Genomic DNA, 24,080 nt, shown 5'->3' with positions numbered 1-24,080 from the left:
TATGTTGTGTTCGGTGGTGTTTTTTTGGTTTTGTTTCCTGTGAACAATGATTTAAGAGGAAGCCTAAAACCTAAGGTTTATAGACCATTCTTCAGCTCATACAGGATTATGTTTTAACACCTTTTCTCCAGCTCACAATCTAATTTAGCGATGAGATTTTTATTAGGTAAAATCCAACTTTCTGTATTTTCCACTTGTATTGGGAGCGGGGAGGCTACAGGGATGGCTTCTGTGAGAAGATGATAGAAGCTTCCTCCATGTCTGATAGAGTAATACTTCTTCCAGGTCTCAAAATACCTAACAAAAATAAATTATTAGTATTTGGATTTCATAGATAAAAGTTACGTGGACAAGATAACTCTGAGTATGGTGAGCAGTGATGAACTCATGCCTCCCAAGTGTCATTCTGATTCCTGATAAACTTCTGCTGCCACTAAGCCTATAAAGCCAATTATAAAAGAACCTTGAAACAAGACTGATAGTATTCATTCTTTGCTGTTCTAGGTGTTGATGTCAAGCTGCTCTCAATGTAGGGCTTGTGGTGCTTTGGTTTATGATGAAGAAATTATGGCTGGATGGACAGCAGATGATTCAAACTTGAACACTACCTGTCCTTTCTGTAAAAGTACCTTCCTACCTTTACTTAATGTTGAATTCAAAGATCTGCGTGGCTCTGCAAGGTTAGTGGCTTTTATAGATACTCTCTTTCTGCCTTTGCACTTCTATATGGTTATATTTTTTCACAAAAGGATGTTAGTTAGATCTCCTGGTATTTTTGTCTAAATGTTCGCAAGAATGTTACTGCCTGTTTGAGGATCATGATTGTACTGAAGGAAATTATAAGTCATGTAATCTATTCAGTTTCATTGTAAAACAGCCAAAAAGAAAGAACTGGTTGCCTTTTTACCACTTCTCCTTTTCATGTTTTCTTTATAAGCCTAACTGTACAGAAGGTATAAGTCTATTTTCATTTTGTTTTAGCTTTTAAAAGCAAGTGGATCATGAACTTTTTAAAACCGTATGAAGCAGTTTTTAAATCTGTCAGCAAAGAATTTCTTGCAAATTAAATTTACTAACAGCTTTTAGTTACAGATGCTGCAGCTTATTGTTTCTCCAGTAGTTCTCTAGTTTTAGCTTCTCCGCTTACTATTTTTACCTCTTTTAATTGCACTGTGAAGGCTGGAACTTATTTTAAGGTAATTTAAAATGTATTCTCACTGTGGTGGTTATTGCTATGAAGCAGAGCTTCCGTTAGTGTTCTCAGATGCTGAAACTGAACATCTGTAGAGTGTGTACTTAAAACACCTTAGCAAAGCAAGACACATTCCTGGTATTTTGTGCCTATAATGGTGTATGGTCTTCTAGTCTGTAACTTCATTACAGTAGCAGCCACTTTCAGTGATGTGCCAGCCATTGATATGTTGCTGCTGATTGGGAACCATGACAAGTTAAGGTCACTTGTAATGACTTAGGTCCAGCATAGGATTTATTATTTTGCAGATCAAATCTCTGTATGTGTCTGTTTGCTCTGCCTGTATGAGTTACAGCGGAGAGAGCAGGATGAAGTTTTTGTCCTGTTGTCAAGCTTTTCAATGTTGTGTTTTCTTAGTTTTGCTACTTTTTGAAAGCAAATGTAGAAAATAATAACTTTTTTAATGACTGTATGCTCACGTCTTAACCTTGGTATTTCTCTCCCCTCCCATTCATTTGCAACTTAGCTTTTTCCTGAAGCAAAGTACTTCAGGAGATAGTTTACAGAGTGGTACCCTTCCATTAACCACGGATCCACTGGAGCAGAAACTGTTATCCAGTCCAGCTGTTGCTGACTTGATCAGTTTTTCCGATCACCCACAGTCCAGCCACGCCATAGCTGAAGAAACTTGCTCTGCAGCTGAGCAGAGGTGGGTAAAACAGGGTTGTTAGTTCTGTCAGAAATGTCTCAGCATTTCCAGTATTTCTTCTCCACTTCTGAAGTCAAGGTTGGTTTATGTACGAATTATGTGCTTATATTAATCTCTGAACTTTGATGTCATATATTTTTAACTAAAGTCAAATTTAGGACTAGCGGTCACCTGTAAACTAATCTCTTCCCTCTATTTGCAGATTATTTGGAAGCAGACACTTTCTGTTTCACTTGATGTTTTTTCTTCTGTACAGTAGTTGAATTGTTTTTATCCATTGTTTCAGTTAAAGGACACAAAATGAATATTCCCAGCTCTGCGAGCAGCTTGATTGTATGGGTTAAATTTGACAGGCCTGTAGCAGGAGTTTGCTTAAGTTATCTTGTTGGATGAGTTTGACGCTTACAATTTTATTTTTTCAGTTATTTTAACATGCAACTTAAAAATTGTTTTCTGTATTTTTTGCTCTGGTTATGACATTTAGAGAAAGTAAGCATAAAGGCAAGAGGAAGTAAAAGATGAGCATAGGCAGAACAATATAATCTTTGTGTGTTGACAAAACCGTATATTGCTGTTCTTCTAAGCAAGGTAAATCTGTACCAGAGCAGTGGTACCTATACAGACTGCAAGGCTTTCAGGTTCATGTCTTAGGTTATACCTAGCTGCTTTTCTGCAGGGATGGTTATACAGTTCTGAGAGGCATTTTGTTTTGTTTTCCTTAAACTGTGGAGCTAACTGGACAAATAGGATTCCTTATTGATAGAGAACTTGGTTTGGGATACTTACGTGGCAGCCTTTCTCTGCTTCCTTCTTGTTGCCGTAGGAATGCTGAGTAGTTTCATATTAGCATATTCTTTTCTGAAATCCAAACAGTGATGCAGCAGAAGAACAGAGTAAAGATACCACGACCGTGAAGACATCTGCCAATAATCCACCAAAAAGGGGAGTATCCTTGACTCGGAGCCACAGTGTTGGAGGTCCACTGCAAAACATTGACCTTTCACAGAGACCATCTCATGGCATTTCAACAGTTAGTCTTCCAAATAGTTTGCAAGAAGTTGTGGTAAGTCTGCCATTCAGTTGATAGCAAAATATTGAATATGATGAACTTAAAATGAATAATGTTCTACTACTAGGATTCTTGTCCATTTGGGGAAAAGCAATGGCCAAGCATATTTTCATGTTCTTATGACAAAAATAAATCTTCGTTCAGTTAATCTAAAATTGTTTTTTTGGTACATTGTACAAGCAGTGCTGCTTGATGTGAAACGTTCTCTCTAGCAGAATGAAGCTACTCTTTGTCTTTCTAAAACTTGAAGTTTGTTTTAAAAATAACCGAACTTCTACAGCAGACTAAACACAATTGTGCAAATGTCGCAGATGGAGTGATGCACTTCACTCATAGAGAGAAGCAGCAATACATTTATTGATATAAAACAGGGATTTAACAAAGTTTGACAGTAAATGCAACTGTTCTAACAAGATTCAAGATGTCAAGGCGCACTTGGTTGTTTACTGCATAGAGGACAGGGTCCTCTATGAGGACAGAAGTGTCAGGGAGACCTTCCTGTCATGAGGTTCAGAAAGAGCCCTCTTGCTTTCTAAACTGCTTCTCTGAGAAGAGTCTGGGTGCAGCTGGATCCAATCCTCGTCGCAGACGTGATCAACGGAGTATGTACATCTGTCTAAGGATTCTGTACGCGCAATCAGTCCTTTATATCACTTAGCTAAGATTTCTAACTTACCAAGGATCTGTTGTGGCAAGGAATCTCTCAAGCTCGAGAAGTAACCTTGAGAGGCATCCCTACTGAAGGGCACATCCTGGTGTACAGCCGGCTGCTGTGCAGAAGAGCTCGAAGGGCTCTTGGGCTGTTCACTATTTATGGGGGTAAGGTGATGGACTTATATTTGCACATTGACCACAGTGCCAGCATTGTCGCTAGATGGGCGCATTGCTCAAGTTAGCCCTTGGCTGTTGTGCCATTATCTGTCTCCCTGAAGCCACGTAGCGCCGGATGCAGCCATTGCGACTAGATGCACCAATTATGACCCTCACGGGTAGTTACTGCTTGGGCAGGGTTACGGGAGATAAAGGTCAGGTGGGCGGTGGAGCACACCCTCACAGCAAACAACACACTGTTGCAAGAGTGAAAGTTTGTTCCTTTCCCATGCATTAACTTAGACTCTTATATTCTGTTAGGCTTACCTGTTGAGCGGATGGGAGAAGGTAAGAGGCAGTATTGAGACCGTTACGTTATTCTTGCACATGAAACAAAGTTTTTCTCCTCTCTCCTGGTGCTTTTTATCAGCAAGAAGCTGCCTTAATATGTGAACTCATGATTCAGTTCCACATTTTCTGCAATCTCCATCGCCACTGCCTTTTTACCGGCTTAGGTAGATTGAAACCGCACAATCAGGAACAAGTTCTAACAAATGAGTATTTTCTCTTTTTCACGTAATAGAGAGAGCTTAGGTAATTGTTCTTTAAGTTGAGAATCACCTCAACAGCAAACCTGTTGATACTATTAAAGTTATTGTGTGTTCAGTACTTCGAGAGGCCTCTTCCAAATATCAAAAGAAACTGTGCAATGGGGGATTTTCAGGGCAAGTAATTCTGAAGAGTATTTCTGGAAGAAAAATCTTTGATTTTGTAAAAAGCCCAATTTTTCTTTTGTGTGTGTTGTTTTGTTTTTAGGATCCTTTAATAAAAAGACCTAATCCGCTCCCTGTATCCGTACCCTACTTGAGCTCTTTGGTACTGCGTAAGGAGCTTGAATCACTGTTGGAAAATGAGGGAGAGCAAGTAATTCATACATCCAAATTCATCAATCAACACCCCATAATTTTCTGGAACCTAGTTTGGTATTTCCAACGGTTGGATCTGCCTAGCAACTTACCTGGACTCATTCTAACATCTGAACACTGCAATGATGGAGTGCAGGTAAGTGGCTTCCTGATATTAGAACTGTAGATATTGGGGTATGCTAAATCTTAAAGTTTGGTTCAAAAAAAGTGGGTAAGTAATTGCTGAGTAGCTTGGATCTAGGTTCCTGGTTTTTGTAATACAAGTAGATAGGTTTGTTTTCTGCAAGAAGTCTTGAAAGAATATGGGTGAAAACAGCATTCAAGTTCTAGTCAAGCTGTTCTCTTTTAAAAAGCCAGAGAGTAAGATTGATTAAAGAGAAAGCTGATATGTAGAAGGAAACAAGATGTGTCTGTGGAGAACTCACAAACTGCAATACATTGTAAATCACATAGCATGGGTTACAGACTAGAGTATATAGACCTTTTAAGTTAGTGGTCAATATTTTTTGTTCTTTCCCACTAACAGTTTTTGCCATTCAAACCCCACTGAGTTTCATTCCTACATGAATAGAACAAAAGAACATAGAATGGATGCTTTCTTTTGAGTATTTTGCTTTTCCCATTTTAATGAACAAATTTTTTTCTGAAACCCATATGATTTGTGTATGTAAGTACCAAATTCAATAGGTATTTGTGTATGATGCATGCAAAAAAGTAGTATTTTCCTATCTGGTTGTATGCACTTTAATTTTAAGATTCTCTCCCTCAATTTTCAAAAAAACCCCACCTAGACTCAAGAACAATTTTCCAAGAAATATAGTTGAAGACCATAGTAATGAAATCTAAAGCATACTGGAAAAATACAGTGCATTAGCATGGAAAACCACAAGATGGGATATAATATCTTATAATTAGTACTTTAAATTGACACACTACTGGTAAATTTTTCTTGCCTGGTAATTCTTATTGTACTAGTGATTCCAGAGGCACTTAATTTTATAAAATAATTACGGAACTGTTTCCATTTTTAATGGAAATAAATGGTTCATATTTGTATGCAAACGCAGATTCTTTCTGCTTGTTGGGAAGACCAACACATAGACATGCATACCAAATCTTAATCAGGTCAGAAAACACTAAGGTATGTCATGATAAGTAGTGCGAATCGAGTAATATGTTTGATGCACAAAAAATATTTTCAGATACATACTCATAAATTTTCTTCAGATATCTGTAGAAAACTGAATGGTCTTCATATGTTGGGCTAAGTTACAAAAGGCAACTAAATGTTGCAGTACTTGTGACTTTGCTCTGGTTGACTGCGGTTTCCTCTAGAAGACAGGAAGTTTCCTGTTTGTTATTGGATTCAAGATAAATAAAATAAACCTTTTTTGTTGCAAAATGAGTAAAGGACAGTTTTTTAAATAAGAAGACTGTACTGATGTTTTTAAAACTTTTTCCCTTTCCTCATGTTTTTTAGCTTCCTTTGACATCCCTTGCTCAAGATAGCAAGCTAGTATACATCCATCTTCTGTGGGACAATATCAACCTCCACCAAGAGCCAGGGGAGCCCCTGTATATATCTTGGAGAAATCTCAGTAAGTAAAACAAATGTTACAGAAAGCAGAGGGAGCAGATGCAATGGAAAGGAACGGTTGGTTTGTAGTGTCTGAAGAGTACACAGCCCATTGACTTGGAAAGCTTTTTTAGTGTGTGAAGCATCTGCAGTCCTTTAGGTGCTAACATAGTGTCAGTGTCAAATTATTTGCGAAAATACCTTAGTGATCTGTGTGAAAAGGTATGTTATCTGTTCTTTATATGTCATACACTCATAAACAGGCTGGGAGTATTTGCTCTAGATGTGGTAGTAAATAAACTTCACCTGATCTGAATGTTTCACTGCATTATCTGGTTATATCTATGCAGACATGGAAAAGAAGACTGTATTACAAAAAAGTATCTTATGTTTCTATAAATGAAGGGAACATCACAGGTCCCATTAATACGTACATTTGGCAGCCAACTTGACTGTTAAAAAGTAAGGTCCAAGAAAGCCTTCATTTACCATAACTTGATTTGGAAGGAAGAAAAAACAAGCAGGCTGGTTATGAGAACTTCACAATTTCATTACTTCTGATCAGCAAAAACTCTTTGTTGACCTAAACTTCTCAGCCTGAGTGTTAACTTTTAAAAACTATTCTAAAAACTATGGAGCATGCTAATTCTAGTTCTAATGAAGAAAAAAGTGTTTGTTGAAAAGTGTCCTAAAAATAAACAGATGGATCAGAATGTTACAGTGAAGAGCACAGAATAAGATGTGGTGTTTCCCTAAGCTTCTACAAAAGCATGTTTATTTGAGCATAGATGGGGCACTGAGGGACATGGTTTAGAAGTGGCTCTTGTCAGGGTAGGCTAAAGGTTGGACTCGATGATCTTAAAGGTCCCTTCCAACCTCAACAATTCTATGATTCTATGATCTCCAAAGCATTCATATATAATGAAGATGCATAGATATGTGTATTTATGTAAATAAAGGAGCAAAAGGCCTGTTTTAGATGTGGAAGAAAGGTAGTAGTATTTTAGATAGGCTCTACAGCAGTGTCAGAAAGTATTTGGGAAAACAGGAAATTACATTTTTAAAACATCATATATGTCAATTTTTTGTGAAAATCTTAGGTTGTTGTGATTAGCCTTGGTCTACGTTTCGTTTACACTCCACATGCTTGCTGCCTAATCTGTAGCCTTATTTTTTTGCCAGTAAGTGGACTTACTATTCCCTCACTAGTCACTGTTTTCCAAAGAATAATAGTTCAGTGTTATTCTGGAAGTGGCAGTATAAGCAACAAATCATGATGGTAAATGTCTTGATATTTTTTTTTTCCTGTTTGGCACAACTGTACATTATGTATTTCAATATGTAGCCCGAAGTTAGTAGGTAGCCTTTAAGAAGGGCTTTGGTAAGAAAAGTTTCTTTCATAAGAAACGTGACAGTGTTTTCTTCTTTTTTTAATTTCTTTTCCTTTGTGTAAAAATAACCTTCTTCGAGTGAAGTTAGTTTTTGAAACTTAAGCACGGCAGTAAATCTGAGCTAACAAACCATCACAGGCAACATCTAATGCTGGGTACTCTTCAGTCTTGTGTATTTCTGTGTCACGTGGGAGCTCTTGAACATGAATGCTTGATGTGTCCTGTCACTTCTGTGGTGGAGTAAAGACTATAAGCAGGCAAAGACTTTCCATGTAGTAAATTTCTGTAGATTGAATAGAGGTTCTATATATACATCTCACTTGCCTTCTGCTTATTCAAATGGAAAAAAAATTTGTTAGTGTTTTAATAATCTATACTGCTACATTTTTTCAGATTCTTCTGAAAAGAGACCCTCCACAGTGGCAGAAGATCAGCAGGAAACCAACACTTTGTTGGAGAACATCAAACTAAGTATTCAACACAATGACGTTGTTAAACCAATCAACCTCCTTCTACAGAAAGTTAAGCCAGATGTGAAACGACAGAGGTAAAGGGGTAATCTCTTCTTTCTTCCTCCCCACTCAAAATTAAACAAGATCAGACTGTATACACTTCATAATGATAACTCCATAAGGACCTCTCAGGAATGTTCAGTTTCATTTGTGTCCACCAAACACTATGTATATTTTTTTTTATGCCCATGTTTACAAACAGGTGCATTCTGTTGGCAGATGCGCAATTCATCCAAATCAAATGGAGAAGTATAATTCTTTAATCAAAATGGACATTTTACAAATGAAAAAGAGAAAATCTGCATATTGGCTATGCAGATTTTGGTGTTGCTCCAGATCTAGCAAATTGATACATACAAGTGTGCAGCATCCTGTTGCAGTGTCTGGAATATTCACCAAACTACCTAGTTAAACCTATTGAAATCCTACTAACCTGGAGCACTGGCTAGGAAAAACAGATGCAGCAGATCCAAAAAGGGAGATGTGTACGGTACATTTTGCCATCTGCATTACAATTCAAAGAGGGCTTTGTACAAAAGCACAGCCTCTGAAGTAAGTTACAGCAAATACAAGATTCGTTTGAAGTCGAACATGCTAAATCATCTTTGCTTCTGTGGTTTATAGTTACTAAAAAGAAAGAACTAATCTGCCTAGAAAAGAATCTTTGAGTTCCACAAGGAAAAAAAAAATTAATATCATTGTTTAGTGATAATATCCAGTTCTGAACTAGATCGTTGACATTCAGAAATTAAAAACAAAGTATGGGTGATCTGAAATAAGCCCGCTCCCTGTACTTCACTCTCAGCCAGGAATGAGTTAATAAATAAGTGGTGCGTAATTTTATATTTCTTGTTTTTCTGGAGTTCTTATGGCATGTTTGGCATGGGGATTTTTCATAGAAAATGTAACTGCTGGGATTTGGTGATAATATAACTTCACGCGTTAAGGAAAAATATTCAGGCATGAAGAAAACCTTAAGCTAGTAATCATGTAGATTGGTCATTTTCTTCACATGTAAAATTAACGTAACAGTTGCAGAAAGTACGTAATAGAAGATTAGCATCCTCAACATTGACTTTCTACACTTGGGATAGTTGGTGCTTTCATTGACTTGCCCTTCAAAATATTTCCTAGGAGTTTTTATAGAGAAATTCTTTTCCTGTCTCTGGTGTCTCTTGGAAGAGAGAACATTGACATTGGTAAGTAAAAAATAGTGTGAAATGCATTGTGCCTCTGTATGAAATATATGAATACTTTAGATGAAAACTGGTGTATAAACCCAACTTTTCATACATGAGTTTCTAAGTAACTTTTTGATTGCTGTGTTTTAGTGAAAAGTACCATGCTTTCAGTCTTCAAGTAGGTGTTGTTTTTATGAAAATGTAATTCACATGGAGCCATTAATTTTGACTTTATTTGAAACCAGTAATCATTATTTTAAACAAAGTTTATTAGCTTGAAGCTTTAATTCCTTATGTCTGAAAACTTGTTCCCAGTCTTGTCCATCTTTCTCCGACCCACATATTAGACCTATGTCATCTAGCCATCTGGTTGCCCACCCCTTCATGATCTCCTCTACCCTGACTTCTGTTTGCTACTATGCAAGCAAAGGGACTCCCTTGTGGGATGTGACAGGGGAAATACCCTGGAAACAGGCAAATTGAACTGTGATAGAAGTAATGGGCATCCACTGTGATGCGTTGTGATGCTCCAGCATGAGGATGCATGTTGGGGAAAAAAAAAAATAAAAAAAAAATCAGCGTCTAGTTAAGATAATTATTTTGTTATTACATAAAAATCACAGAAAGTATTTTATAGGAACAGTAGTGTGCACTGTACAGCATTTCTTAAATAACTTCAACTGTTTTTTCTGTTTCAGAGGTCTTTGATAGTGAATACAGACTTGCACATAAAAATCTACCAAAGGATGTTCTTGAAAAGATGCAGAAAATAGATGCTCCACCAAGCAGCAGGGTTGAGTGCTGTAGGAAGTGCTTTGGAGCACCTTTAATATAAAAATGAGGAAGACACACGCTAAATTTCAGTGAGACAAAAGTAGAGGTGAACAAACAAGGAGCATGGTGATATATACACTTTGAATCCCAAAAGGTGATAATTGAGCAATTTGTCAAAGCAATTTCATTGAGCTACAACATACATTCTTGCCTTTCATCTCATGAGACACGGTGTGAAGTATGTTATAATGTCCTAAAACTGTATTGATAGGGTGAGTTGGTTTCAGTGATTGATCTGCTGGGTTTTTTTCCTGTATATGCTTTCCATTTTCCTTCCTCAAATCTTTTCCCCCCCAATATCAAGTTGTTCAAAAAGGTTAAACAGCAGCCTATAGTTGGTGACTTTCTTAAGACCACCAATATTTGTGTATTTTAATGAAATACCTTTCCTCACACGGAATACTTAAATTCTTCACTATGTCTTGAAAATTACCTTTACCTAAAGAGGGATCTTGTTGATGTGCAGTATCTATGTATCGATGTAAATATTTGAGTCTTTGTATTGGAAGTTGCAATGCAGCTGTCAGATCACATTACCTAAAATTGCTGCCCTTCTCCTGACCCTCGTCCCAGTCAGTATTCTATATTATCTTTGGTTGACCTTTTCATAACCTATGTCTGTAGCTGTAAAAACCAGAAACTTACAGTTCATTTTCCTGGATTCTCTACCTGACAAAGTAAAGATCCTGTGAACGTGCTGCTGCTTTCTCCAAAAGAATGATAGGCTTCTACACTAAGTAGCTCAGAAATGGATGGCTTTCTAAAAATTAGATAGGAAGCTTAAATGGCATTAAGATGCATATGAGGTTTGTCAAACAGATAGCGTCTGAAAAAATTATGCTAAAGCATACTGTATGCGTGTGTGCTTAAGAAGTGTCTTTTCGTTGAGTTCTTTTTCACGCTCTCCCATGGTTTTCTGCTAGCCTGTGGGTTAATTATTTTGCACTGACAGTCCAAATTCAATATTTCAATTAAAATGTATTTATAAATGTGGTCTTCAAAGTGTATATTAGCACAAATGAAGTGCTTGAGTGTATGATCTGAAAAGATGAATCTATCTTTTGGATTGTTTCTAGTAGATAAGACACTTCCTCACCTCACGTATCTAATTAACTACAGTAGTCATAGTCTTCTCAAGAAAAGCCTGGATACTGGTCAACAGTTTAAATGTTACTTGAGATATATGACAAGATTTATTCCAGGGTTTTTTCTGAAATTTAGTGGCGTGGCTTTTCTGATGGAATTATTCCTAGAGGGGAAAAAAAAAAAAAAAAGTAAAATTTGTAGCAACTTAAAGGAGCGTAGCTAAAACTATAATCATATCTGAGTATGAATGTATTTAATTCATACTACTCTCTTTTTTTAAAATTTTCATTCTTGAAAATGATGAGGGATGAAGATCTGTCTGGAACAGCTTCTACATGAAACAACAAAACCAGCTTTTGTTTTTTCATGAGGCTAAAACAAAGGATTTGCACTATTTGTGACAAAATACATTTGCATCATAGTCTAATTCCTTGTATTTTGTCTAAAAGTGCTGATCCTAAGTTAATATGGGGATATTGCCTGGACAGATTCTCTCCTGATGAAATTACTGTGCTTTCTCAACAATTAAAAGCAAGAAAGCACACACTAACTTTTTTTTTCATTCTTTTTTTTGGGGCTTATGCATGGTTGCTTGCAAATATCTGACCTACATCACAATGGAAGGGTAGAGTTTGATTCTTTGTATTTTCCTCTCTTCTATTATATAATTGACGTGTGCGGTTCCATCCTTTTAAAGTAAAAGTCTCTCTGAAGCATTCATCCAGACTTAATAATACTACAAATCAAACTGGCAAGTTTTCCTGTGTAATTCTGCACTGATCTTAAACATACAGCTATACAAGGACAACTTTTGAGTGTTAAATGGACAAACCATAGATTATGTGATGCAACTTGCAAGGAATCGAGTTTTAGTTATCCTTAAATTCTCCCAGCTCATTAAATTACAAAGAAAATCTGTCCAGTGAGTGCTGTTTTAGGTAATTGGTGACATTCAAATTGTTTTAAACCATTGTAAATAATATTATCATCAACTAAATTCTGTAAGCAGATCACCTTAATTTCAAAACAACCTTCCCATCTGTTGCTGAAAATACAGACTCATCAGGCAGTAGTGTTGTAAAAACAGCAAAGCAGATTGTGTCACAGCATCTAGTGCTAAATGTAAGACTTTCCCCGGGTATATACACTAAACAAAACCAAAAAACTGTAGCCTGAGGGAAAAAGGACAGCTGCGGGATTAAACTTGCATTTCTGTACACTACAAATTAATTTATATTCCTGTTGTTACGTACCTGGATTTCAGAGTGGTAAAGTCCTGCATGTAATTACTTGAAATCTTGAATCTGCCTATTGAAATGAATTCCTTAATATAGAATGACAAAAATAAGTGCTTACGCTTTTGAATTTGGATTTTTTTAACATGTAGTTTTTAATAGCTAACTAATCGGCTGGTTCTTGAATGAAATCCATAGTTCAAATGAAAAGGGAAATCCCTGAAAGCAATTTGCTTACTAACTTTTCATCTAAGGAGATGGTTTTTTTTTGGAGGAGAAAAAAAAAGAGTTCACAAAAATTTGGAAGGAATTAAGAACTGAGTGTTTTTTTTCCTAGTTGCTTTCTCTGCGTTCACATGCATGATGGCACTTCCTCTTCTTCCTTTGACTTTTAGGTCTCCTCCTGCAAACAGGTAGAGACTGCAGGTTTTCCTACACAAACTTTCTGAGGTGTAGGCTTACCTAATTTGAACGCTGCAAGAACTGTGAGCGTGCGTAAGAGAAGAGCGTGGCATAAAACAGCTTAGCATGGCTCAGGACTCATATGGTTGAAAATCTGGCCACAAATAGGGAGAAGTCTTCAAAAGTTGTTTTGTGAGTGCGTTGTGAACACTTTTGTCTTTCTGAAAATAGGGCACTAAAGGCGTAGTTAAGTTCTTCTCTGTAAGTCAGTACCAGCATGAGCTTCCTGGACTACATAAGAATGACTTAATTACCTACAAATGCTTCTAATTTATTTGACACCCCGCTCCTAGTGATCCAAATTCATCTGAATCCATAGTGCATGCATGAGCTGGACAGTGCTGTGAAGGAGGGGTGTGGATAAGCTTCATCTTGTTTCTGTTTTCCTTCCCCTGTAAGCAGAAAAAGTTGCATTTTTGCTCACTTGCAAAACTCTTGCCTCCAGATAGTTTCTAATAGCTCAACAGCCAGTGTTCAGGAGGAGATGGCTCTTCTGTCTGTATTTTGGATGGAATTCTCACCATCATTGTGAAGGAAATGGTTGCAGGCCAGTGTTAACTTCAAAACCTGCAACTGTGCACAAAGTGGGGGTGTAAACCAAACCGACTACATCTGTGGATGCAAACTGTTAATGAATTTCAGATAAGGCCAGGAACTTGGAAAGTTTGTGTTGGAATAACAATTGTCACAGAGAAGCTTCCTTGAATTGTTGCCCTAAGGATGCTGAGAAGATACCATCTTGCAGCTTTCACCGAGCTATAAAAGTTAAGCGTAGCTTGTGTGCTCATATGAGAATAGCTATTTTTTGGTAGAATTAAAAGAACAAATGGGGTCTTACAGGTTTAAAATCGGGATTCTTAAGTGAAAAAGTTCTTCTTTATGAATTATGAATATATTCTGGCACATTACCAAGACATAACATTCAAAACCCCGTAGGTGTAGGAGGCTGATGTGGCTGCAGTGTTGGCACAGTAACAGGTACCAGCTTTTACATGTCACTAGAAGCATCTGTAGGTTACTTACAGTCATATCCTGTCTTCACATTTTATATAACTCGCGTTTAGACAACGCCATTTTAGTGGAGAACATTTATTGAGTATATGTGTTTCAAACTAAATTCATTTGTTTTGCAAGTAAATTAGTCTTGTTCCTGGTGGAATTTCACGTTGGTTAAGCTCAAGCTACGTTGCACTTCTGAACGAGTAATTTTACTGCATTTTAACTGTGAATTAATGGCTTTTTGTGTTGCTGCAGCTAGAAGAATATACCTTTCGTCGAGTTTACCGCTTTCCTTGAGTAACTGCAACATAGGGGATATTTTCAAAATGTATATTAAATTAGATCATAGAAATTATATTTTTAAAACAAATTGTTAAAATGTAAGTAACTGAAGAATCCACTCAGTAGTTTTTCTCTTTTTAAAACTCTTAATTCAGCAATTGTTTCAATGCAGATAACTTTATTTCATTAAATGGTAAGCAGGTCATCTTATTCACGTAACTGTACATTTTCAACACAGGTTTTTTTTCTTTTAATTAATAAAAACCTTCAGGTGCCTTCTGTATATCAGCTTTTCATTATGGACCTTTTTGAAAAAAAACAAATACACACCCTTGTAACTTGTACTGAATGGTTGAATTGGACTCTAGTTCTGTATTCTACTGTGCTGTATATTGTGATGCATATGAGGAGAGAAACGGATGGGGTTTTTTGTTCTTTCAGTCTGCATCAATCAGTGGTGCAAATAAAAGGGATTGCTGTTTTTAGAAGCACATTAAACTCCTTTTAGGAGCTTAAAATAAACTGTATTGTAATGAGGATGAAAGGATGTAGTGTGAATAAATTATGAATTTATTAAGTGAGCTGGGAAGTTTTCTTTAATGCAATAAAATTTGCACTGGTTTAGAGACTGTTTTGAACTGTTGAAAAATGGCATCCATTTACTGTGCTTTGATTAACAAGTGTTTCTCTGTAATGTTTTTGTACATTTGACAAATGTTTCTTGAGTTTAAAAGGGCACTCTACATATTCTGAATTCTGTATAGAAATCCTAGACTAAGAAACAATTTTTAATGTATTTCCCAAAATAAAATATGTATGCATCCTGTGAAAAAATTCAGTTTTGGGGTTTTTTTGCCGTTGTAACTTACCTGCTTGACAGAATTTAATCTTAAATGCAAATTCAGCCTCTACTTTGGCAAAAGCAGAGACTTTTGACTGCCTTTTTTGGGAGTTGTCTCATTACCTCAGTGACTTCTCAATGGTGGGAAAGAGCAGGAGTAGTTTGGGGAGAGGAAGGGAAAACGTGGCATTACTTGTGGAGATGTGTTTCATAAGAGAGGATGGCTCTGTGGCACCTTAAGCAGCCATGGGGACTAGCAGAGGTAAGAACTGAAAAATGAGCTGAGGGAGGCAGAATCCACAAAAATCTTGTTTGTAGGGAAGTCCTGGCCCTGGCTTCCCAATGACAAAGCTGTTGGTCTCTGCTGACCCGGAAAAGCAGCATTCATCAGTGGATGGGGAGAGGTTTCCAGGAGTTCTGCTTTCTCAGTGGGTTTGTAATGGTGCTGTCAGTGATGCATCCTACCTTCCAGGAGACATTGGTGGACCTCCTGCCTCGTAACATACTTGCAGGTTTACATGCATTTTCCAGATTTTTTTTTTTTTTCCCAAATGGGGCAGGGTGGGGAGAGGAGTGAGGGTGGGTTGAAATTTAAGCAGTAGAAACTGCCAGTTGCTGTAAAGTGCTTCAGGCCTTCAGAACTGGGTACCTTTCACACTCCCTCACGCATGGCAGTGAGTTCATTTATCCGTTAGGAAAAATAACACCAGACCCTAAAGTCCTTCTCTCTGAATAAACTGATAGGCATAGCACAAACTGGTTGCTTGTGGTGAAGATTCGTCATAAACTAATCTTTTCAGGGCTGTTTTTATGTAGGGAGCTCAGGAAGGGTTAGTCTTTTGGACTTTCTTTTATAATCTTGTCAGCATCACAGTGACTTTGCTTGTTTTGCTCTGACTGCTTTTGTCACTGCTGTCCTTCTAATAATGCTGCCTGCTGGAAATACGCTGCCTTTAGCCTGGCCTGTTGAGGGAGGAGGCTGAAGGAGGGAGGGAGGGTGGGTGTAACAGACAGAAATAAAAGCTTGCATTTGAGGAGTCCCTAAAGAAGCACGAACACAGGATTTTGGGTTTGAAGCCATAGGGAGGAGGGAACTGCTATCTCCTGTGCCAAAATCACTTGGGAAGCTTGAGGGAATGTGATGGTAGAAAGGGACAGCAGAAGGAGCTGGTCTTAAGGAAGCTCTGGTCCTTCCTAAGTTCAGAGCCACCATCAGAATACTTATTAGTGGTAGTTCTTCCCAGCGCTGTAGAGACAAACCTCTGCAGTCTATGAAGAGGACAAATGATTCTCCAAGTATTTCTGTGATTCCAAAGAGTCAGTAAATTGCTAAGCTGGAGAAAATCTGATGGGGTCCAAAAAGAAACACCAAGGTCCTGCCTCAGGGTAGGAATAACCTCATGCACCAGTGTAGGCTGGGGGCAGACTGCCTGGAGAGCACCTGGGCAGGAAGAGACCTAGGGTTCTTGGTGGGCACCAACCCAACCATGAGCCAGCGGACTGCCCTCACAGCAATTAGGCACAGCATTGCCAGAAGGTGGAGGCAGGTGATCTTTCTCCTCTACTCAAGTGCTGGTGAGACGTGTCTGGGTGCTATGTCCAAGTCTGGGCCAGCCAGTACAAGAGATACTTGGACGTCCTGGCATGAAGGGCCACAAAGGTGCTGAAGGGCTTGGAGTATCTGTCCCACGTGGGGAGTTGAGCTGGCACTGTTCAGCCTGGGAAGAATCTCATCCATGTGTCTAAATACCTGATGGGGTGGGTGGGGAGCAGGCAAGACAGAGCCAGACCATTAGTGGTGCCCCATGCCAGAAGAGGAAACAGGCACAAACTTGAACTACAGGAAAATACACTTTAATGTTTTAACTGTGAGGGTGGTGAAACACTGGCACAGGTTGCCTGGAAAAGTTGAGTCTCCTCCTTTAAAAAAAAAACTCAGATCTTACCAGACACTGCCCTGCCTCTCTGCATCAATGTTTGCAGCTGAGAGACTAACATTAAATAGTAAGTGGATTTGTGAAAGGTACACTTTTTATTTTGGTGATGCTCAGGCTTAACTGGGCCTGTATGGCTATATTCACTACAGTAAGAGAAAACTACCTTATTTAAAGTGAAACTGTAGGTCTTGAACATGGTCTCCACAAAAAGATACACCAATGCATCTAAGTTCCTCTTACATAAAATGGTACCCTCTTAAAATTCTATGAAACTAGCCATCATTTTATTTAACTCATGCTTTGCTATTGCTAAGCCTCTTTGCCTTTTCTGATTTTGTAGTTTGTCATTCAAAAATAAATCTATTATTCTTCCACCTGAAGAGTGACGCTTTGAAAGCTTGAAGAGAAGCCTGGGGTAACTGCTTCAGCCAGTTCTCATGGTCTGAGGCTTCTACTGCACAACTGCGCTTCGTGGCGAATCCTACCCTTGTCAGAGATCAGTATCCCTTCACTGTCATACAACCCAAAAGTTAAAAGATGGCAATTACAACCCAAAAGTTAAAAGATGGCAATTTGTCACAAGTCATGTGTTCTGCAACTTTGTAGGGTATAGATTCCACATTCCATGTATTAAAAAAGTTGCTTCTAGACAGTCAGGTGGGGCCCTGAATTAAATAGCCTTGCCCTTCACAAAGGAAGCGGAAAAAAAGCTTTTTAATTTCAAAGTTTGTGATAAAGCTTAATGTATTCATATTTCCATACTGGAAATAGAAGCATCCATCTCAACAAAAACTTGAGGTGTATCCTGATTACTATTTTAAGAACGACCAAGACAATCTATTTAACCACAGACCATTCTAAAACTCCAACGCTTAACACTAACTCTTAAGTCAGAGCAGAATTCCCATCACCCCTACCTGTTGCTAGATCTGCGCAGTCTGAATAGGTAAGGGCTACCATGAAGTCTTCTATCCTTGACTGAAATTTCTGTGTCAAACCTTTTAATGGCTGGCTTACCTCATGCTCAGTATTCAGTACTAATTTGAAGAGCAGAATGCCAAAATACTTACAGAATCACACAGTATCTCAATTTGGAAGGGACCCGTGAAGACGATCGCATCCAACTCCCTGCTCCCGGCAGGACTACCAATAACTAAACCATAAGACTAAACATCCTCCAGACACAGCTTGCACTAACAGGCTTGGTGCTGTGACCACTCCCCTGGGGAGCCTGTCCCAGCAACTGACTTAATTGCACTTAATTCTGCCAAGAATCAGCTGAAGGCTTTTATGTTTTACCAATCTTTCTTACACTCAGTACCAAAAGCAAGCAATGTGATTCCTCATCTGGAAACACTATCCTGTACCCACAACCCAAACAAACCACTGAAGAGTACCAAGTGAGTTCTGCCCAGAGCTCCTGAAGATTAGCTTAAGTTTAGCTCCTGGGGACACTGCTGAACCATCACACAGGATTATCCTGTTAAAGGTAAATCCTATTTGCAGAAAAATCAACACGCATGCAAAAGGTTATTATAAATAGGAACTTCTCACTGAAGACATGAATATATACTACAAGTTCTCAAAGGGGATGTGAATCAAGACCAAGGTTTGTGGATCCAGTTTAGTCTAGACTAACTGCATCATGCAGACCACTATTTAAGAGATGGCCAGTAACAATACGCACTGGAAAGTCTCATACTGAAAGTTAGCCACAAAAAGTGTTTATTTTTAGCATCATGTACATCTTTACTTCTGACTTGACTCAGACTTAGATGTAGAAGCTCTCAATGAAGAAAGCCGGCGTCTCTTTGCGATCTGCTCCTGGCGTTTCTCCTTGGCTTCCTGAAAAGCAAAGCAGCATGAAGTAAGCACTGAGATGTTACACATAATCAAACACTTCAAAAGATCCACATAGGAACAAACTACAGAAAAAGCAACTTGAAGAAAGCTAACAGAACAGATTTGTTAAGCCAACAGAGCAAACCACAGCTTCCCTCCTTTACAGATCAGAAGAATTCTAGAAGTATCCAAACCCATACAGACCTATGTCTTTAAACAATATGGACGAGTGTTAGAAATTACAGTAAAAATAATAATACAGAGCTCACAACATACTAGAGGCTGACCTACTCTCAGTTTCCATCTGGAAATCATGAAACACTCAAGTATTGTGCCAAATATTCCAGAAGTACTGCTTTGGCAGTCACTGCTGTTTTAGCTGCAAGAGCAAACTCATCCAAACAAAAAGCTTCTAGCCACATTATCTTAATCCAGGTCAAATGCTGGATCCCGTTTCTCTACACACTCACTCAAATGCTTGGGCATTTGAGTTAAACTGGAATTCATTTGAACCGAAATTGTTACTGCAAAGTTTAACTTTACAGGCCGTAGCTGTTCACTGTTTTCTTCAAAATCATCTCTCCGTTAAATTAATTGGTCTGGTTAATTTCTACTATTCTAGGACTGGCAAAAATGGATAGAAACACTCACAAAAACATTTGACCAGCAATGTTTATACTCACATTCAGGCATTCCTATTCAAAATGACCTAGGTACAGAGCAGCTCTTATATACAGTAAGGTTTATCAAATCCCTTGATTCTGGGGTATGAGGTATTCTATATAGCCGAGTTATAAGGGCAAACGCACCTTCATTCTCTTGGCCAAGAGTTTCGCATATTCTGCTGCTTCCTCCTTATTCTTTTGGGTGCGCTGCTTCTTCAGAGCAATACGCCTGCGCTTATGTTGCAGAACTCGAGGAGTCACTAGTCGCTGGATCTTAGGAGCCTTGGTTCTGGGTTTCTTGCCTAAAAAAGCATTATGACTCAGCAGAAGTGGCAGATTATCTTCCAAAGAGGCCTCAGGCCCCATCTAGCAAACTTAAAAGAGTAAGTTCCATTTACTGTTAATGTAACACTATTCAGCATATTACACATTATAACAACTCATACTGACTTCAACTTCTTGAATGATTTTCAGGAAAAAATATCAAGTGCTATCAGATGTAGCATTAACAAAATAAGTCTTACTGTTCATGATTCAGTAGCAATTAAGTGTAATGCACCTCTAACTCCCTGCTTGTGGAAAACTCCTAGCTTCTCAACCGGCCTGTCTTAAATCACACCCCCTAGACTTAAAACATTTTAAAGAATATGGAAACACATCACCTAGCTTTCAGAACAAGCTATTACGTTCTCAATGTTAAAAAGTTCTTGCAATTCTACATAGGCTTAACACGTGCATCTCCCAAAACCACATCTACACAGCCCATAATGAGGAAACAAAACACAACACCAGACGCATCTGCAGAATTTCACTACTCAATCCTGCCTGACTTCAGTAGTCACAAGCAACAGCCTGTTGTCCACCAGGATAACATTCCTTAACAGACAGAACAGTTCCTATGATGCAGAAAAAAAAGCAGTCTTTTACCCAAAAAGCTTTCACAGCACCCAAGCTTTATCATGTCCTTTCTGCTAAAAATTCCCCCCCTTCTGTTCCCTGATCAAACACAAAAGAACGCAAAACTAAAACCTTACACTGCTACAGACAGGTGGTAAGCAAAACAGTGCCCTCCCAATAAAAGCTCAATTCCAAGACTGGCATAAGCAATGGAGAAAAATCTTGGTATCTTCTCTATATACTGCTTTTTTTCCCTCCGCCTCATAAAAATGTTTCAAAAACATTCCACCTCATATTTAACCTTTTATTAATTATTTCTGGATTATTCTTAGAACCTCTAGTAAATATTACTCCAGATTCTACCAAACTTTTAAAAACAAACTGTGCCAAAGCAGATGGAAAGCGAAGAGAGAGGTACAAGAAGTGGGACAACCAGGAAAACTCCACTTTTTATCCGTAAATTACAACTGACAAAGCATAAATTAGACAGGCAACTGCTGATCTACTGCTATAGTATGCTTCGTTCACTGCAGTAGGCTGGACACCTCTTTCCTGATAATTACATGAAACCAAAGAGCTGTAAAATTTGAGTTCTTACCCTCTTTGTTCAGAGGCTTCCTCACAACATACTGACGAACATCATCCTCCTTAGACAGGTTGAACAGCTTGCGGATTCTGCTAGCCCTCTTGGGACCAAGACGACGGGGCACAGTTGTGTCTGTCAGCCCAGGAATATCCTTTTCACCTGTGAGAATATAAATTTAAACATGCCAGTTAATCCTGCATCTACTGAACACCTGCCTCGTTAATGAATTTCAGTCATAAATTTAAAATGCATACAAATTCAAGGTAATACTAGATAATCCTTGGGGTTCACAGGCCAATAGCACCACCCCCAGCTACACTTTCATCATTTAATGTGATCAGATTTCTGGCAGCAACAGAAGTGTTTCAGTGACCAGTTTTAAAGAATGTAATGCTCAGAGGGAACTTCAAAACACATTCACACTCTGAAGTTGGGATTTTGCATTCTACGTAACTTCTCAGCCACTAGCAAGCAGGCTGCTTGCAGATGCCTACTTCTACCTATTGCTTGCTTCACCCAGAGACTTACCCTTCTTCACTATGACCAAGTTCAGAACACTCAAGTTGGCATCAACGATGCAACCACGAACAGATTTGCGTTTTCTCTCTCCAGTTCTTCTGGGGCGATAGCAGGAGTGGCCCTTGCTGAGCAAAAGGCGGACACGTCCATGAGTCAGGACACCTTGCTTCATGGGGAAGCCTTGTTTGTCATTGCCACCACTGATGCGGACAACATAGCCCTACAAAAACACAGAAATACACTTCTTAGTTGCTCACACATCTCTATTACTTCAAGGAGAAACAGTGGGAATCATCACACACTGTTCAAAACAACGGGGCACTGCACCCATGATTCACGAGAAGTCACTGTTACCACCGATGCAAACACCAATCGTTCAGGAATTTTACTTAACAGATGTGAAAAATAGATCTGCATACCAAGATTTACAATTATTCTACTTATCTTCAAATATATATTTAAAAATTAAATTCCTACCAATTCAAAGTTTTGTTCAAGCTACAGCAAACTGAATTTTGTCCATTATTGTCTAGCTTTTCTTTAATCCTAAACCTAACCAAAGCCTGTTATCATCTCAAACTGGAAATCTGCATACAACACAAAAGCATCTGTAATAGGGATATATGGATAAAAACAAAGAGAAAAGTAAAGCTTTTGCCTTCCTTGTGGAGGTGGCAGTAGAAAAGATCAACTTGCCCAAATTCAGTTCGACCATCCATATTAACACTCAACTATTCCAAGCCCATCCACCAGGCACAACATGCATTCTCCTCACGCACTAGTAGCAGTTTAAACACAATGAAGGAAATTTTCAACTTGTTCAGTAAAGAAGGGATCAGCAGTTTTACAATATGGATTTAATTTCTCCTGAATTCTAAGATAGCACTCAAGTGAAAAAAATACTGCAGAGAACAGTAAGAAATTCTGAACACAAGGCTTTAAAAAAAAAACACAACCAAAAAACTTCAATAAATCAAAGTAGCAGAACAGGCTAGCCTAATCACCGAATTCAGTATATACAGCAAAAGAAACTTTCAACATACCTGCTAAATGTACACCATACAAACACTCTGGTGTGACAACTGCACACTGAAGAAATTTTGTACTTTTAAGCTCCTCAAATACAGCTCTGATACATCCTTCTACACTTCTTACCTTCCACTCCTCACCAAGAGCATCAGCCGCAACCTCCGTGGCCATCCGTTTCTCATAGAATGTTCTCAGCTTGCGCTCATCATCCACTTCAATGAGTTTCTGGCAGCCAGTGGCTGGGAAAGAGATGTTCAGCTAATGGAACAAAAACATTGGATTTAGTTGAAACTTCTCATATAGCATTTTAACAAAAAATTACCGTTTATCTGCTGCTTTCATCTTAGCATTTCAAAGCTGAAATTCCCCATCTGCTCACATGAATGCTTACGAGTCATAACCTGCCATGCTCAGAGAGCCAGGCAGGCCTGTCCTTGGCCGCACTGGGCTCACTCAGTTACACAGAGAACTGCCTGTACCACAGCTGCCGCTTGATAACCTTCAAACAGTCTGCAATCCAGCAAGCCAAGGTGAGGGCACCAGAAACCCGTTCCCTCTCCTTCTGCGAGCCCTTCGCAGGACACGCTGCACCGGAAAATCGCACAAGCAACCTGAGGGGAGCGACACTTGCCGTCCGTGATTGCTTGTGCTTCTCGGCGGCCGGGTCAGAGCCCAGAGCCTCGCTGGCGCCTCACGGCACTTCCCTCTCGAGCACAGGCAGGCATCGGCACAGGCCCAGCTCTAGCGCGCACGGTGCCTCCCTGTTAGGCCTCGCTGCCAACTGCGCGGGGCTCACACCGTGAAAAGACCGAAGCGGAGAAATGGCCGCTCCCAGAACACGCAGCCCCACGGCCGGGCGCCAGGAGAGGCTCCACTGAGGGAACCGGGCCCGCGCGGCCGACATGTCGCCCCAGCAACAATCCGCTCCCATCCGCCACACCGAGGCGCTCCGGCCCCGCCGCCAAGGACCATCGTCCCCCGCCAGCGGCCCCGCACGCCGCGCCGGAGCCATTTGTGGCGGGGGAAGCCGAACCTCCCCGTGCGCGGCCGCGTCCCCCCGCGCCACCCCACCTTCATCCTCGCCGAGCCGTGCCGCCGCAGGAAAAGGCCGCACTTCCGCCCGCAGTCCCCACATACACGCGCCAACTCTCGCGAGAGCGGCGCGGCCCGTCCCCCGCGCGACGGCGGCCACCCAATGGCGAGCGGGGCTGCTCCAGCCGAGGGGCGTGGCCGGGGTGGTGGCTCCCGCGGGCAGGCGGCAGGGTACGCGCCATCGCCGCCTGTGCTGCGACTCCAGAAAAGAGTTCCTCCGCGCCGCTCGCTGCCGTGACCGGCGGCGGCCGCCCGGGGGCCGGGCGTCGCGGCAGGCGCAGGCCGGGGTGCGGGGGGGGACTGTTCCTTCCAATTTTGCTCGCGTTAAGAAAGTGCTGTTTGATTTAAGGGCAGTAGCGTTTCAGAGCCTGACCGGGCCAGCAGCCCACCAACCGCCAGCATCGACGG

General features: G+C 39.8%; 2 protein-coding genes across 6 annotated transcripts in view; one reads left to right on the top strand and one right to left on the bottom strand.

Moving 5' to 3' along the window:
- Positions 1–15,098, top strand: part of DENND4C (DENN domain containing 4C) — a 75,403-nt gene extending 60,305 nt beyond the window's left edge. For all 5 annotated transcript variants that reach the window (XM_063320315.1, XM_063320314.1, XM_063320312.1 and 2 more), the window contains 8 exons: positions 505–680; positions 1,719–1,901; positions 2,775–2,964; positions 4,597–4,842; positions 6,187–6,304; positions 8,067–8,220; positions 9,320–9,384; positions 10,065–15,098. In XM_063320315.1, coding sequence (XP_063176385.1) covers positions 505–680; positions 1,719–1,901; positions 2,775–2,964; positions 4,597–4,842; positions 6,187–6,304; positions 8,067–8,220; positions 9,320–9,384; positions 10,065–10,201 — 1,269 coding nt within the window. In that variant the 3' untranslated portion in view covers positions 10,202–15,098. The remainder of the gene's footprint in view (positions 1–504; positions 681–1,718; positions 1,902–2,774; positions 2,965–4,596; positions 4,843–6,186; positions 6,305–8,066; positions 8,221–9,319; positions 9,385–10,064) is intronic.
- A 3,646-nt stretch (positions 15,099–18,744) lies between these two features.
- RPS6 (ribosomal protein S6) lies at positions 18,745–23,991 on the bottom strand. Its single transcript, XM_063320318.1, has 6 exons — positions 23,652–23,991; positions 22,707–22,838; positions 21,561–21,771; positions 21,045–21,191; positions 19,694–19,851; positions 18,745–18,887 (listed from the first exon to the last, which is right to left on the bottom strand). The coding sequence occupies exons 1-6, from the start codon at positions 23,655–23,657 to the stop codon at positions 18,792–18,794; spliced, it is 750 nt and encodes a 249-aa protein (XP_063176388.1). The 5' UTR covers positions 23,658–23,991; the 3' UTR covers positions 18,745–18,791.
- Positions 23,992–24,080: the final 89 nt, after the last annotated feature.

This window comes from Chroicocephalus ridibundus, chromosome Z (assembly GCF_963924245.1).
Source record: "Chroicocephalus ridibundus chromosome Z, bChrRid1.1, whole genome shotgun sequence".
Taxonomy (NCBI): domain Eukaryota; kingdom Metazoa; phylum Chordata; class Aves; order Charadriiformes; family Laridae; genus Chroicocephalus; species Chroicocephalus ridibundus.
This window is presented reverse-complemented; position numbering and strand designations above follow the sequence as displayed.

What these genes read in the sequence shown, in the direction of transcription:
- RPS6 (XM_063320318.1), bottom strand. An exon ending in CTCTTGGTGAGGAGTGGAAG is followed by an intron (nt 21,772 to 22,706) that starts GTAAGAAGTGTA and finishes GTGTTTTTGTAG; the next exon opens with GGCTATGTTGTCCGCATCAG. An exon ending in TCTTGGCCAAGAGAATGAAG is followed by an intron (nt 18,888 to 19,693) that starts GTGCGTTTGCCC and finishes TTTGCTTTTCAG; the next exon opens with GAAGCCAAGGAGAAACGCCA.